The sequence below is a fragment of the Sphaeramia orbicularis genome, chromosome 12 (genome assembly GCF_902148855.1).
Source record: "Sphaeramia orbicularis chromosome 12, fSphaOr1.1, whole genome shotgun sequence".
NCBI classification, from domain to species: domain Eukaryota; kingdom Metazoa; phylum Chordata; class Actinopteri; order Kurtiformes; family Apogonidae; genus Sphaeramia; species Sphaeramia orbicularis.
The window spans coordinates 72,211,049-72,227,682 of record NC_043968.1 but is presented as its reverse complement, the minus strand read 5'-3'; the positions used below and the strand labels follow the sequence as shown (position 1 = coordinate 72,227,682).

Below are 16,634 nucleotides of genomic sequence, written 5' to 3'. Positions count from 1 at the left end.
GACCATCCCAAAGTCATTGTTTCTTCATTTTAGCAACAACATTTTGGCGTCACGAACAGGATCGAAAAGAGGGCCTTGGTCGATTTGCAGAGGAGACGTGGTGACACTGTATTGGGCCCAAAACTAAAGGTAAGAGCTTTCTTTCTTGCCAAATACATGCACAGTCTCATCATGCCTTACTGTGAGTAGAATTTCAGCTCTCTTCGAAGAGAAAGAACTGCAAAGTGATTGGATGGGATCTGGGGACTCTCCACTCACCAACGGGCTGAGACTCCTTTGTGTTTTAAACAAATTGACCTGGGTCTGGTATTTAACAATTGGCATTTAAGACAGTAGTGAGTAGTGAAGATGTGTAATGCCATCTAAGAGAGACGAGGAATAAATGTGAAAATGCTGTAGCATCTTTAAGCCCTGAGGATAAAGTGAAGAGGAAATGCGAATAAGGTCCCGATTGCATACTTGTTGATAGGGATGGAGTCTCTTTAAATCTACATTCCAACCTGTGATGTAAAGTACTGACACACAAGGTTAAATGTGAATGATAGAAAAAGAATCAGAGAGACTCCCTGAAACCATCCCAAAGTCATCGTTTCTTCATTTTAGCAACAACAATTCGGCAGCTGATTCGTTGGCTCTTGAGCATGTTAGTATTGAGGCATGCCCGAATCCTGTGTAGTGTAACAGAGGGAAACACAGAGCAGCATGACTGAGGCTTCGGATGCCGGGCCAGATTTTTTAAGGTTTGCATTATGTTCCCATTGGCCACAGCAGCCCCATTTGCCTGAAATGTAGTGTTAATGTAACAAAACTTGAATATGGAGAAAAACATGGCCAAAATCCCACGGCGCACTACATTTTGGGCCAACAGGGCTGTCGTGGCCACCAGGAACATAAACCTAGCTTAAAATAGCCTACGTGTTGTGATTACTTTAGCCCGCTAGCTAGTTAGACACTGTCGTCATAAGTATAATGTTTTTATCTGTCTCTGTTTATCAGGCCACCAGACAAATGTTACCTACTGGAGCTGGTTGAAAACTATATCTTGCTAGTCTCTAGCTTTAACAAGTCTTGGTAGCGGGCTAGTGCTTGCAAACTATACCCAAAGGCGTTGCGGGGATGTAATCATTAGTGACTTGTCTGCAGCCTGTATTGCTTTGGGTTAAATATTGATCTTTGAGAATTGAGTTTTTGGTGTTTATCCAATTAATCGATTAGTTATTAAAATAATCTGCATATTAATCGATTAATAAAATTGTCGTTAGTTGCAGCCCTAGTCTGTTGTGTACTGACCTGCTGTACATTTACATCATCCCACTTATTACACAGATACTTTCAAAAAATAAAAGTAGTGATTGAGTTTTTTAATGTAATAATTCTATTGCAAATAAAAAAAGCAATAATCAATTAATGTGGGGAAAAAAGCCACATAATAACATAAAATGTTGTGTCAGATAACCTGTTGTGACAGGTTGTTATTGTTAAGCAGGTTAATGAGCATTTAAAATGAATGCATTAATATTCTGTTCATTTCTGCTCAATAAGTTAACTACATAAACAACATAAATGAACTAACATCCAAGATTAATATTATCTGAACAAGAAAAGCCCTTTTAATCATGTCATGACATATATGACCTTCAAATCCATTTGAAAACCCTGGTGTATGTGTTTATGTGTTATTTCTTCCCAGTCTAACCTGGTTTAATGAAGTTGTTTGGTGAAGGAGGTAAGCCAAAGTAATTGTCGAAGAGTGGAGAGCTGAAGTCGTCCATCCCATCGTTGAGTACAATCCCTGTTGAATTAGACATGACTTCGGAGCCCAAACTGCAGGGAAACGATAAAAGCTGTCAAGAACAACAATCCAGGGAGGAGGATGTTTTTTTTTCCTGATTTATCAGTGACGTACTAAAGGTTGATGGTGCTGGTGGCTGCCACTGCGCTTCCGTCCTCTGCTACTACAGAGATGTGTGTCGTCCCGTGGTTTTCAGGCAGAAAAAATTGAGGCTCATAGTAGTTTGTGTCATGTGTGGTGTCATCTGTTATCTTCTCACGGAGGGCATCGGCATAGACGTCAGATGTCATATTCTGAATCAACTTCACAGGACGAAACAGGACATACAAAGAATGATCAGCACTTTTCTTACATATAATAAATATCAGGCATTGATTAAAGTATAGTTGTGTGATGAATTTGACATCACCTAGCAGAAATTCAACCAGTTTAACGCAAGCAATGGGACGACAGCATGACATAGTAGCATAGTACTAATACTGCAGTAGCACAGGGTACTAATACTGCAGTAGCACAGGGTTTGCATAGTACTAATACTGCAGTAGTACAGGGAGAGCATAGTGCTAATACTGCTGTAGCACAGGGTTAGCATAGTGGTAATACTACAGTAGCACAGGGAGAGCATAGTACTTATAATGTAGTAGCACAGGGTTAGCGTAGTGCTAATACTTTTGTAGCACAGGGTTAGCATAGTATTAATTCCGCAGTAGCACAGGGTTAGCATAGTACTAATATTGCAGTAGCACAGGGTTAGCATAATACTAATACTACAGTAGCACAAGCTTAGCATAGGACCAATACTACAGTAGCACAGGGTTAGCATAGTACTAATACTGCAGTAACACAGGGTTTGCATAATATTAATACTACAGTAGCACAGGCTACTAATACTGCGGCAAATACATATATATATATATATATATATATATATATATATATATATATATATATAAAATAGATGTCGCATTGACACTGCTGTCTATGAGAACAAATGCATCACTTGAGCCGTCATCTTGGTGTGGGGTAGTGCTCCTTTTAAATGAATGAACGTCAGTCGGGGTCAACGTGCATACAGACTTACATCACCATAGATCTGCAAATTTGAGAAGTAATGTTTTATGTCTTCCTTTGTTACAAATGTCAAACCTGTATTTATGACCGAGCTGTGAGTAATATGATAGAGAAAATCGTTTTTTTTGTCAATATAGTCTACTTTATGTTGAAAATGTAATGCACATATAAGCAGTTCTTCCATTCAAAATAAACTACACTTCTACTACATAAAACCGCTTTTCCCAAAATGTAATCAGATCTATTCTGGGTCACTGGCAATCTGTAAACCCAATTTGGTATGAATTCAACCAATAGTGTTGCTGCTCGAATGTTAACAAACAAACAAACCGAACCAAAAACTATACCCCTCGCCTCCCCACCCTTTCAGTAATAATAATGTTTCTTAAGTGCCTCCACAGGCATCTATGGTAGGCACAGGGCATGATGGATAATCCCTTCATCCACCTCTTTTATTCCTACTGCACCCATCATTTTGGAACAGACTGGAATCAGACCATAAGACCCTTTTTCACTGCTCCAATCTTTGTGGTCCATGAGAAATTGATGGTTGTTGAAGTAAGAGAAGGTACTCACTATATTAGTTAAAGGGTTAAAGAACTTGTTGCTGCTCAATCAGTTCATCTACTTTTAATTTACTACTTGTTATTTTGTGTGACTTTATTACTTTTACTTCAATTGGATTTTCATGCAGCCTTTTACTTGTAATTCAGCATTTTTATATTCCTCTACTGGTACTTTTACTGTTCAAAGTCCTAGTCCTTTTCATCTAGCGTAGACCATATTCAGGTTTAGTGCAAAGAGCCTTCACAAAATCTGCAGTATCATGTGTTTTATCAGAGTTCACCGTGACTTACATCACTGATGTTCACAAACTTTGGATCTCCCAGAAGTGTCCTTTTTGCATAAGCGAATCGAAAGGCCTCCACAATGCGATGGTAGGTCAGGACCTTATTCTCAGTGCTTCCCAAACTGTCTGAGGTGAAGTTATATCCTACAGAAAATACAAAAAAAATCACTAATTATATGCTAGGCTTAATACACTTTAATATTCCCTGTAGGGAAATTCAGTCTCTGCCTTTTATCCATAATACACACACGATACCTAGCACTAGCATTAGCATAAGCATTAGCACATACACATTCGTATCAGTAAGCTGCCATTGAGGAAGCCATGTGACCGACTCCAGATCTACATCAGTACTGTGGTCAGGGACACAAACAGGAGAATTAACCTTTTATGAACCTGTTTTTGATGAAGGGGGGACAGCGGAGGACTGGGATAAACCTGCACGGTGTGGATAGAACAGGTAAACTCAACACAGAAACACTCCGGTATCATTGACATTCAATGTTAGGAGTAACGCATTACAAAAGTAATGCATTACACTTTTTGCTGTAACACAGTAGTGTAAGGCATTACTGATCAATTTTCAGGAATATTTTATTCAGTACATGTTCAATAGTGCTTGCATTACAACACACTTTCGTCCATAATTTAATTGCTCAAATGAAAAAAACAAATAAAACAGCAAGACCATGAGACCTGAAGGAATTAAAAATATGGCAGGAAAGTTCTATTTCCTGTTGGTGTTCAGCCAGTGGTTGAAGACAGTACATTTGCCCCATGGACGCATGCTCATTATTAACCCTATCTCTGCTTTCAAGAAGCTAGAACGATCCCTGTGATCAGCAATGACAAGGTAAGCTAACATTTCTATGACTAGATAGAATTCTTCATCAATTGCGGATTTATCTACTGGTGTCCTCGGCGCTGCACCCCCTGTTTGAACATGTAAACTGTTGAAAAAAAATGCAAGTGTTTCTGCTGGGATTCGAACATCGTAGAGCTATCTGTCCACATGTACTTTGGGGCGCAAATTTATGTGTCCCAAGGGTTAGGGATATTGAAAATACCAAATAGTCAGTACAATAAAAGTCAAAGGGTCAGACTTCATTCACCTTTATTTTTATTTACAGAAAGATCATTAGCTTTTGTTGGAAGTGTGTTCAAACAAACATGTTGTGGACAAAAGTAATGGAGAAAAAAATGTTTTACTGCATAGCAAACACATGTATTTGGCTTAAACATGTGTTTGCTCCACAGTAAATGATTTGCTAGGCCATACCTCCAAAGGCACATGAGCCGTATGTTTAATTGTACTTTATTGTCTTACTGTGGACTTCTTCTATTTCATAATCCAATGAGGCCAGGGCACTTCTCTGATTGCATGACACTCCCTGACAATTTTTTATTTTTCTAGTTAATGCATTGATTATTTTAATAATAAATATATGACAATCCATTTTCAAGATCCAACAGTTTTTGTGAAGTATTAAATCTGACTCAGATACACCAACAGCAGGTTATATCACAATTAGACTCTGCCTCGTTCATTATTCATTATTCATTATTAAAAAAAACATACTAATAAAAATATATGGTGAGTTGACAGAGACAATCACATACATCCTCTTCACCTTGTATACTGCCGATTTCCAACACAACTCAGGACGCTGCCGTATGCAGAAGTACTCTGATGACACTGCAGTTGTGGCATGTATCAAGGGGAATGAGGAGGGGGAATACAGAAGACTGGTGAGTGACTGTAGGGTGGTGCCAGAAGAACCAGCTGCTCCTAAATGCATCAAAAACTAAGGAGATGATGCTGGACTTCAGGCGCAAGCCCCTCACCCCACTCCCTGTTTACATCGAGGGGGAGGCGGTCGAAATGGTGCCCTCCTACAAATAAGCTCAGGAACACTTCTGTCCTCGGGTGGGTTTGTTTGATTTAATGTTTTTATGCTTTTATGTGACAGGTAGAAAACACATCTTGTCTTTTAGGTCTACCTCTTTTTAATCTAAGTTATTCACAGCTACTTCTACTATGGACTGATTTATTTATTGTGTGTTGATGTGGTATGGCTGTGTTTGTGGAGCAGTGACTGCATTTTGTATTTTGAATTTCCCCTAGGGGATTAATAAAGTAAATCTATCTATCTATCTATCTATCTATCTATCTATCTATCTATCTATCTATCTATCTATCTATCTATCTATCTATCTATCTATCTATCTATCTATCTATCTATCTATCTATCTATTAAAAGACATGACAAACTGTGAAGCTGAAACTGAAGCACTGTGTTTCTGTTTATCTGTCAAATGTTCATTGTGGTCAGTTTCAGATGCTGCAGCTCTTTCATAATTCATAGTTTGAGTTCTTGTTTGTTCAGTATTAATTGTCAGCCTTGTAAATCCAAACTGGACTGACTGTACATATCCTGACCAAGGAAAATGAAATTCTCCCTTTGTGCGGTAATCTACACCTAGCTTTTCTGCCTCCATCCATAATAATATGGATTACATAGACTAAATGTCATAAAATTAATGTTTATTTGCAACATAGTATAGCAAACTATTACATGATCAAAAACAAATTAATTTTAGCAAAAAAAAAAAGTCTCCGTTTTGAATGTCTGGGGTCACCAGAAATTTGTGATGTTAAAATAGGGTCACGAGCCAAAAAAGGTTGGGAACCACTGCCTTAAAGTATTTGCCTCCTCTGTTTCATTTGACCACTTTTAACCCTCTGTAAAATGATGGTATTAATGTAACTGTTTTCGAGGGCTGTTCCATCCAGTTTTTCAGTGTTTTTACTACGGGGTCCAAGACGCCTCAGTGTGAAATGATTCCAAACTTTAGTTATGACTGTGTTTAATCTATGTTGTCGAAATAAAGAGCTAACATCTTTGAGTCTAAACAGCAGCTGCTTCACTTCTTTTCATTTTCTCTCTCTCTCCTTCCTTTCTTATCTTTTTTGGTTGCCTCATGATCCTTCCTCGGGTAAAGACAGAATAACCCTGCCTCCTGTTCCTCTGGACCACTCTATAGATGATATATACACTTTATAGTTAAACTTTACAGTTCATACTGTAACTTTATACTTTACAGATTATATGGCAAAATGAAAACACTTTACTATAAAGAAGTGGGAAAAGAAAGAAACAGTCTTACCTTTCAGGATGTTTAGTATGAGTGAGAGCACCGGCCCACTGGCGGGGGCGGTGGGAGCCACCATGGTGTACTCCCCCACATTTACCCTCAGTGGTTCCTCATCCAAGATCGCCACATACTCCTCAAGATCCTGCATTGTGATGATTCCACCTAAACACAGATCAGCAAACACTGTAAATTCAACCTGGACACAAATGGAAATTCAAATCCATTTAACCATAGGAATTAAAGGTACAGAGATGGGTGCTTTATGTATGTATGTATTTATTTATTTATTTAAGAAAATGTAAACTTGAACAGTAGTGTTAGTGGCAAAAATAATGATATAGATCATGTTTTTTTGTTTCCTGAGTGAATAACTGTTTTATTTGTTATTAAGCTAATTGCCAATTTTTATCTCAAAGTAAAAAATTATTTTGTATTCTGTTTACTGTAACTCAGAAAAACATTGGAACTACAATTGCTATTGTGTAGAGTAGAAACAGTTTATGGTCTGCTGAAGACTTGGATGAAGTAAACACATTCAGTGGTTGTTTTATTTTCATATGGGCTGAAACAAGTGCAGCTTTGTTGAATTTTACTCATATGAAGGACAGTTCCAGATCAATAAACATCGTACCTGCAGCTGCTATATCTGCCACAAGGTTCTGTGCTAGTTGTCCTTCGTAAAATACATTCGGACCCTCCGTTGCTATTTTCCTGTAGGTTTCTGCGAGCTTTGGAAACATGATGGTCTCATTTTCTTTTCGAACATCACCATCTTCCCCGCAAAATACTTCACTAAAACAAAGAAACTTGTGATGTAACACACAACAAATTGTAATAATCAGGCTCTGATGTTTTAAAAGCCATATATGCTGAAGGTTACTGGTTCTTACCACAGGGCTGGGTTCTTGATGATGGTTTTTTTGTACAATTTCAATGCATCGGCCAGTGCCCTTCCCAAAGGAAAACCTTTCTCAGCAAGATCAGTGCTGGGTTGAAACAAGTCTTTCCAGGGCAGTTTACCGTGTCGTCGATGAGCCATCTCATAACCTCGAATTTGTCCTGGTACCGCAATAGCCAACCCTCCTACAGAGAACCACAAAGAATTAGAGGAATGTACTGCATCTTATTTATATTCTGACGTTTTAAACCTCTTGTAAAAATCTTAATATTGTTTGCCTCATAGCATAATAGCCTAATTCAAAGACCAATGGACCAAAGTATATGGACACGTTGAATTCAGGTGTTTCTTTTCTAACAGGGGTTTGGGATACAAAACAATAATGACATAATAAGGCTGAATCCCAGTTCACCCTTTGGCCCCTCCCACTTACCCCTCCCCCTCTGTTTTGCGCGTACATGTGAAGGGGTAGTGTTGTCCCGATTCTCAATTAGAAGGCGGAGGGCTGAGGAGAAAAATCTCCCATTAAACTTTAAGGAAATATTGATGTTTATAAACTATATGGACGAAAATATTGGGACACATCATGTCTGCAGCTGTAAGATGTCCTGTTCATGTCAATTTGAGATATAAACATCAGTATTAATAATCAATATGATACTTATCCCAATATAAAACTATATTATGACATTTGTCATTATTGTTTTGTATCCCAGACCCCTGTTAAAAAAAAAAAAAAACACCTGAATTCAATGTGTCCAAATTAGGGATGTAACGATATGAAAATTTCATGTCACGGTTATTGTGACCAAAATTATCACGGTTATCATTATTATCACAGTATTGTTGTAATGTGTTCAAAAAGTACTTATGCACACACTGAAATAATGTAACCAAGTTGTATTTTGAAAAAAACTAATAAATAACACACACACAATGTGCTTTCTTTTGGCAGAAACATTGATGTTGACATGTCAATATTTTAAACATTAAACATTTATTTTAAACATTAAAGATAGCACCTTATGGACATATCAAACATCTGCACCATTGGTAGGAATTGATAGGATTTTATTAATATCAATGCTATTGTCCATTCTGCTTACCAAACCAACTACTTAACAATTCTCTTACTGATTCCTGAGTGTTTTTTTTGAGTGGGAAAAAAAGTAGGTGGACAGGTCACAGTGGAGCTTGTTTGACCATTTTCCATATCAAATCATTCATAATGTCATGTATACACCTTTATACACACAAACAGAAAGTGAAACACAGTCAAATTTTCCTGAACTGTTTAATGAACAAATATAAATATTCTGAAAGAATGAGGATTTTAAAACATGTGAGGCTGATCTGATCCAGACTGGTCAGTGGTTCACTCCTGGTGAGTGACAGACCAGTCACAACAGTGTCATATGGTCCAGTTCCTCTGGAGGTCAGTCACTGATTTTCCTGTTGAATGTCCTTCAGTTCATAAAGCCTCCTCTTCTTTGGTTTCTACACACATCATGTGTCTTTGTACCGTTGAAGCTCACTGGTTTGGGCCCCATTTGAACTTGCACGAGTTAACACTAGCGCGGACCCGGTCTGTGCGCATGTGTGCGCTCGAACTAACCAGGTCCGTGCGCTCACTCGCTCGGACGGACCGGGTCCTTGTAGGAGCCCAGCATCCCCAATCTTTGGACCTCTGTCCATGCAGGTGCCTTCCGCCATGTTTTCAGAGGCCAAACATTGCAAACTGCACACACACGCCTGGGGTGCCGCTGCTTCTCTAGAAAATGAGCAGTATCACCGTGATGTTCAAAGTGCGGTAATCGAACACGGTTATCATGATAATTAGAGTTTAAACGATAATACTAACCGTCGGAATTTTACTGCAGTTTATCATTATACCGGTAATCGTTACATCCCTAGTCCACATACTTTTGTCCATTTATGTATGAGTTTGGCTTGTTTTTAAGAGTGTTAAACCTGAGGTCTCTTAGTATCACAAGGTCATTTCCCTTTGAAAAAGTACTAATCCTCCTTGTCTGATAACCCAGGTTGAATATTACCCGTCTGGGATAAATCTGTGCTGTTTCCAAACATGTCCTGGGTTGCATTGCGAGGCGCAGTTTCCCTGGCATCAATGGTCTCAACTTTTCCTGAAAATGAGGCACAAACATCAGGAAATAAAGTCAGGGTCCTAGGATTTATTGTATTGCTGTCTTGAGTTTGTGAGATGAGACCTTTTGATTGGATAAACATGCATGTAAAGGTTTAAAGTGATACCAGTCGTTGCATTGTAGATCGTGAAGAACAGTCCTCCTCCAATTCCCATATTGTGAGCATTCACCAGTCCAGTGCACAGCATAGCAGCGATGGCTGCATCTACTGCAGAACCACCTTTGATCAGGATGACTCTGTGGTAAAAGGAAGGAAAATGATCAGTGGATAGATAGATAGATAGATAGATAGATAGATAGATAGATAGATAGATAGATAGATAGATAGATAGATAGATAGATAGATAGATAGATAGATAGATAGATAGATAGATAGATAGATAGATAGATAGATAGAGTCTACTCTCGTTATACCGCCAACTTCCGTTCACGGCCAAATTGGCGGTATAGCGAAAATGGCGTTACAACGGGTTGCGTCCATAATGTGCATGTCTTTACTATATGATGTCTATGCTGCCTCCGTTAACCCGTTCTAATTGCGTTTCTAAATAAATCTTGATTCTGTTATGTTGTAAGGCAGGGATCGGCAACCTTTAACACTCAAAGAGCCATTTCGACCCGGTTTCCACGCCGGTTTCCGCGGCGCACCTCGGAGGTGCCGCGGCGCACCTCGGAGGTGCCGCGGCGCTGGCGGTATAACGGTCGGGAAATCAATGGTATAAGTGTTGTTTGTGCATGGAACTGGGCTGGCGGATGGCGATAGGCGGAAATGGCGGTAGCTAATGGAATAATGCATTGGGGATTTTTGTGCAATGGTTTTGGTCGGCGGTGAGTGAAAATGGCGGTATAACGGCGGGCGGTTTAACGAGAGTAGACTGTAGATAGATAGACTTTATTGATCCCAAACTATATGGACACACCCCTTCACATGTATGGGATAATGACATTTTTAAGTGTAATATTTGATTACAGTCACTCATGTCTGACCTGCCGACCTCTGAACACAGCCCAGCGTCTGCTGCCACAGCTGCCTTAAAGTATTCATTTGGAGGTTTCCTTTTCCCGCCACTGAAGAACACGCCTACGAAGGTGGCGACGGCTGCCACCACCAGCATCATCAACGCCACAATGACTTTCTTCTTCACCATGTTTACAGCTCACAAACTAAACGGTTCGTTTGATGCCTGTAAGGACAGAAAACATATTTTATTGCAAAGCTTGAAAATCACAAAAAAAAAGCAAATCTCAAACCAGTTCTGAAAACTTCTTACTAACTCTAAATATTTGACTCTAGAACACTTAAATCCAAATCTGACTAAATAATCTTGAAACTCCAGCAGGGCTGTGTGGTTCTGTAAATAACCTGTTAGTTCACTATTGTAATGAGATCTACGTATCGTTAGCCATACACATTGTCATACACTATATGGACAAAAGTATTGGGACAAGTTGAATTCAGGTGTTTCTTTTCTAACGGGTCTGGGATACAAAACAATAATAACAAATGTCATAATATAGTTTTATGCTGTGATAAATATCATTACATTGGTTAGTTTAGTTTAAACTGTTATCTTTGCTTCCAAAATGGCTGAGATGTTTTTTTTTACTTAATTCCCCTCAACATTTTTTGTTTTGTTTTTTATTCATGATTTTAAATGTTCTACCTCTTAAATTCTAAAATATTTTTCATGCTCTGACTGTAAATAATAATTTTCTACCACAACTAACCATCTACTTTTGTCACATCTCACTTAAGAATTAAACATTAAGGAAATATTGATGTTTATTAACTATATGGACAAAAATACTGGGACAAATCATGTCCACAGCTGTAAGATGTCCTGTTTATGTCGATTTTGATATGTAAACGTTAACATTAATAATCAATATAATATTTATCACAATATAAAACTGTATTATGATATACACTACCAGGCAAAAGTTTGGACTCACCTTCTTATTTAAATGACATGAGATGGACCACAGATGGCCAACAAGTGCTCAGCATCATTTGGAACTCCTTCCAGACTTTTGGAAAACATTTCAGATGATTACCTCATGAAGCTCATCAAGAGAATGCCAAGAATGCACAAAGCAGTAATAAAAGCAAAATGTGGCTATTTTGAAGAATCTAAAATATAAAACATGCTTTGAGTTTTGTCACACCTTTTTAAACTACATAATTCCATATGTGTTCATTCATAGTTTTGATGCCTTCAGTGAGAATCTACAACAGAAATAGTCATAAAAATAAAGAAAAACCAGGTGAGTCCAAACTTTTGCCTGGTAGTGTATGTCATTATTGTTTTGTATCCCAGACCCCTGTTAGAAAAGAAACACCTGAATTCAACGTGTCTTGGATGACTTGGCAATTATGCTGTGAGGCTAATGATATGCAACATGAATAGGGAATGTCCCCACCTACCTGATGATGTAACCTCCTAAGACCCAGCTATGGGTTTTCTGTCCACATTTGTGGACAAGAGTTTCACCATTTTATACAAAAAAAAAAAAGAAAACTGTCCACCACAAAGGACATTCCACAAAAATTTTAAAACTGCATCTGAAAAAACTGTTGCATCATGATGTTTCCAATATAGGCACTTATTTAATAAAAAAACAAAAAAAGCTTGTACTTTGCTGACATTTCCTGGGTCTTAGGAGGTTAAAGGTCAAAAGGATGACTTTTCACTTCACACACATATTAACACAATTCCAGTCTAACCAATTTTTGTGTATTTTTGTAGAATATAAATAAAAGAGTAAAATACTTTTAATTAATGTCAGTTAGTACAATTGGTTGGCATCATCTGAACAATGGCTGTTTTTCAAATAGATCTGGTCTCTGCTATATTAAACCTTTTCGCACCAAAGTTGCAATAGTGTGACAAGCAACATAACTGAATCAAACAGACCGCTTTTTGAAATCAAAATTGAATATTAAAAAATAATGATAATAAAAAACTCTGGCACCTAAAGGGTTAACACCAGGCAGCTCTGTGTGCAACATAACTGTCTATATAACTACACTCAACGAATGTGAACATCACATGAGGAATAATGGCGTAGATATGAAACAAAATTTATCAGTGATTAACACCTTCGAGCCTATGTCTAACAAACAGAACCAGTTTGGTCTGTGTTCAGCTGAAACACAAACAACTCCAGCCTGTTGGAAAAAAAGTTGACGTAACTACAACAACAAAGCAGCCTGCACAAAAAACAGGGAATTTTCATGATTTTCTTTTTTAATGTTTCTCCCACTTATTAAGTAGTAGTAAGTTTTGGAATCACATAGCATGTTGAGAAAGAGTTTTGTTGCAGATGAAAGTATTTCATTAAGTGTGTGGCAGTATTTTAACTAATGTCTCAAAACCTACTGTTAAATCCTCGGTACTACCGTGGTTCAGCTCTCCGTTTAAATAGGGTCCAGATCTCTCCTGACTAGACTGGGGCCTTTACCCTTGAGCGCTAACCAGGAGAAATTCTACTTAGCTGAACTTAATTCTGAAACACTCGCCTGCCTCTAACTATCTTTAATTCCAACCTCTGTCCCGCTAACTGATACCAAAGCTGCCAGGAGGGACGATGATGTCAGCCCAGTTGGTTTGATAGCTGTTTCGTGGATTTAGTGCACTTGTTACATGACAGGTAATACTTTAAAAGCCAGGAATAATAGGCTTTCGGGACATAATTAGTAGGTGGATAAAGGCTAAAATACCTTCAGGACTTTTGTTGTTATGCACACAATAAACCTAGCATTTTACATTTACCAACATAATATACCACATAGGGAAATAACTCAAGGAGAATTTAGAATTTACTTTTTATAAATTTATTGTAGGCAATTTAGCAAAGCACAGCATATGCATGAATTAAATTTCACTCAAACATAAATCCATAAACTGAAGCTCTGAGTCTAAAACTAATCTTAGTCCATCTAATACCAGATTCCGGTTGATAACCCACATCCCATCAGTTCAGTCTATGAGTCCTTCAGATTGTTTCAGTTGTTGCATAGCTTGTAGTTCTCGAGGGGAAGAAATAAAAATAATAAAAATAATGATGAGGTTAAAAGCCCTGTTTCATCAATCAAAAATCGAAAGAAAGTCCAAATTGGAAAAGTTCTCAAATAAAAATAATTATTTCTCTAACTTCTGCAAAAAGAAAAAAATTATAAATTGGTAAAAAGATCAAAATTGGAAGGTGTTGTAAATCCGGATAAATTGGAAAATAGGATCTTGCAAAATAAAATCTAAAATTAGTCTAAATTTAAGACTCGAATAGAATGAATTCGTAGAAAATCCAATAACCGAGAAAAATCGGATAAATGGAAATAAAAACCAATGACTTCTAAAGATTTGTTGAAATAGATTCAAATTCATAAATAATTGAAAAATTTGAAATAGGGACCAATAGGATAAATTCGTAAAGATCCAATAATCGGAAAAAATCGGACGAATGAGAACAAAAATCGAAAACTTCTTTAAACTACAAAGTTGTCGAAAGAGATTTAAATTCCTAAAGAATTGTAAAATTAGAAAAAGAATCCAATAAGTGAAAATTTAAAAATAGTAATTACAACAAAATTTAGAAAAAGGTCCAAACTAGTAAAAATAGATAATTGAATAATTTAGAAAAATAGGATTATCACTTACCGAGTATTATTCGGAAAAAGTTACAAAACCGGAGAATTTAGAAGAGTAAAAATCAAAAAGTAAAGCTTAATCGGTATCAAAAACCTAGATAGGAAAAAGTCAAGAAGTTAGAGAAATAGGATAAATGTAGAAAAATTAAAAACAAAATTTAATCTAATTTCTGTAAAAAGTCAAAAGGGTAAAAATTAATTCAAGTTAAAAAGACATTTTCAGCAAGCTTGATCAGGGCTGTCGAGTTTGTCATAAAATACTGGGTAAAAGGAAAGAAATAAGAAAACGTAAAAATTCTTCTTCTTTTCCAGTCTGGGCCAAAGTGGAGAAAAATACTGAAAGTCTGTTAAACAGATGGTCCGTCGGCAAATGTTCCCCATAAGGTGGTAAAAGTTTTTAAAATACAGTTCCTGCCTTTTAAGAGTCTTTGGTCCTTTGTCAACTGAAGAAATAGGTCTTTGCTTTTAAAAGTTCGATCCGTCGATGCAAAGTTATTCTGTCAGACGAGCCTCCAGCATTATTTGAGAAGTAAAGATTAACAACTCCCGGCCAATCTGCTGCGTACTTTTCTGTTCTCAAAAGAGCGCAACTCGGAGCCTAATCTACACCGTTGTTAACGGACGGAGCTCTAACCTCAGCGAGGCTTCAAGTACTTCTGATGTGCTATAATAGCTATTTCTTATTTTACCAAACTCCGTTGCTTGGTTATTTTCCATTAATGTCATAGATGAGTTGTGTCCAGATGTTTCCGTCGGAACTTCCCTTTTTTGTTATTCACAATCTGATACCCTCGGCCGAACTTTGTGTTCTTTTAGCTAAAGTTCCTCATTTTTAGAGAAAGTTCTTCTTTCTTAGGGAAAGTTCCTTATTTTTTAAGAAAGTTCTCTTTTCTTAACGTTATCAGTTAGCGTCAGGCAGCAGACGGCTCGTTGTTTACTTTAGTTCTCCTTTTCTGCAGGATTTGTCCTAAGTTTACCTCTACTTCGTGCAAAACATGTCCTGACTTAACCAATCAACTTGTCCTCGCTTAACCTATCATAACACATATCAGTAAGCACAAATAAATGCACATTCTTATTATTATTTTATCTTAAGCATACCTATTATTTGCAATTACACATATTAAATTCAATACTATTACATCAGCTCAAATCATCTTGTTAGTACTAAGCTATACCTAAACACTGGCTTAAATGCTCGGGTTTGTGCTTCCCTGTAAGGCCTACTGGTGCCTGCTGTTGCTGTACCCCTGAAAACAGGGGAGATAGAATCACACGAGTGATTTACTGTTGTTTTTCCTCAGTGTGCATTTTAATGCAATGCCAACAGTGACATACAACAAATAAAACCACGGCTACGTAATACAACGTCAAAACCTATGCAGCTCCAGCCCCACATATTAGCACCACAAACGTGCACAGACAGAAGATGGCGGCGTGCACCCACGACACACTGCATGACAATGTTCAGCCACAGTTTACAACAATAAAACTTACTTTAGCATTGCAAAAACTATAACAAACAAAGGGTTTTATGCTTCAAGAAAGTACATTTCACATTATAATCACAGTTGACCACAATTACCTGAAAACAGGGGAGATAGAATCACACGAATGATTTACCGTTGCTTTCCTCAGTGTGCACTTTAATGCAATGAGGAAAAATGGCGCGAGCCCTCTAGAGGTGAATAAAGACACAACTAATCAACCCCAGATCGTTTCAGGCATGCTAAGTGGATCAGATTACCTTATCTGAAATGGCAAAGATATTATTGTAACATGAACATTTTAACTATATTCCTATTGTTTTAAGACTTATGTGAATTAATATGAATTAATATTTATTGCAAACATTTTAGCTATTTTACTGTTTTTACATCTTAATCTTGTAATAAACTGAATCGCTGCAATCCTATATAAGGCATATAATGTTACTACAACCTATCACACTGTGACCTGTGGGGCCTTGACCTCGACCCATCTTGACACTACCTATTGTCATGCGTCGTCGTTTGTGTTAATTTAGTTCTGGGTTTTTGTTTCTTCCAGTTTTA

The 16,634-nt window shown here is 37.4% G+C and overlaps 1 protein-coding gene across 2 annotated transcripts in view; it reads right to left on the bottom strand.

Moving 5' to 3' along the window:
• Window positions 1-16,218, bottom strand: part of LOC115430039 (glutathione hydrolase 1 proenzyme-like) — an 18,289-nt gene extending 2,071 nt beyond the window's left edge. Inside the window, exons 1-10 of one of the 2 annotated variants that reach the window (XM_030149914.1) lie at window positions 16,166-16,218; window positions 10,920-11,116; window positions 10,039-10,169; window positions 9,822-9,911; window positions 7,760-7,952; window positions 7,501-7,661; window positions 6,882-7,031; window positions 3,721-3,857; window positions 1,907-2,094; window positions 1,697-1,824 (exon numbers count right to left, since the gene is read on the bottom strand). In XM_030149914.1, coding sequence (XP_030005774.1) covers window positions 1,697-1,824; window positions 1,907-2,094; window positions 3,721-3,857; window positions 6,882-7,031; window positions 7,501-7,661; window positions 7,760-7,952; window positions 9,822-9,911; window positions 10,039-10,169; window positions 10,920-11,080 — 1,339 coding nt within the window. In that variant the 5' untranslated portion in view covers window positions 11,081-11,116; window positions 16,166-16,218. Of the gene's footprint in view, window positions 1-1,696; window positions 1,825-1,906; window positions 2,095-3,720; window positions 3,858-6,881; window positions 7,032-7,500; window positions 7,662-7,759; window positions 7,953-9,821; window positions 9,912-10,038; window positions 10,170-10,919; window positions 11,117-11,885; window positions 11,930-16,165 lie in introns of those variants that run through there. The other variant, XM_030149915.1, reaches the window with a different exon arrangement.
• Between the last annotated feature and the right edge of the window lie 416 nt (window positions 16,219-16,634).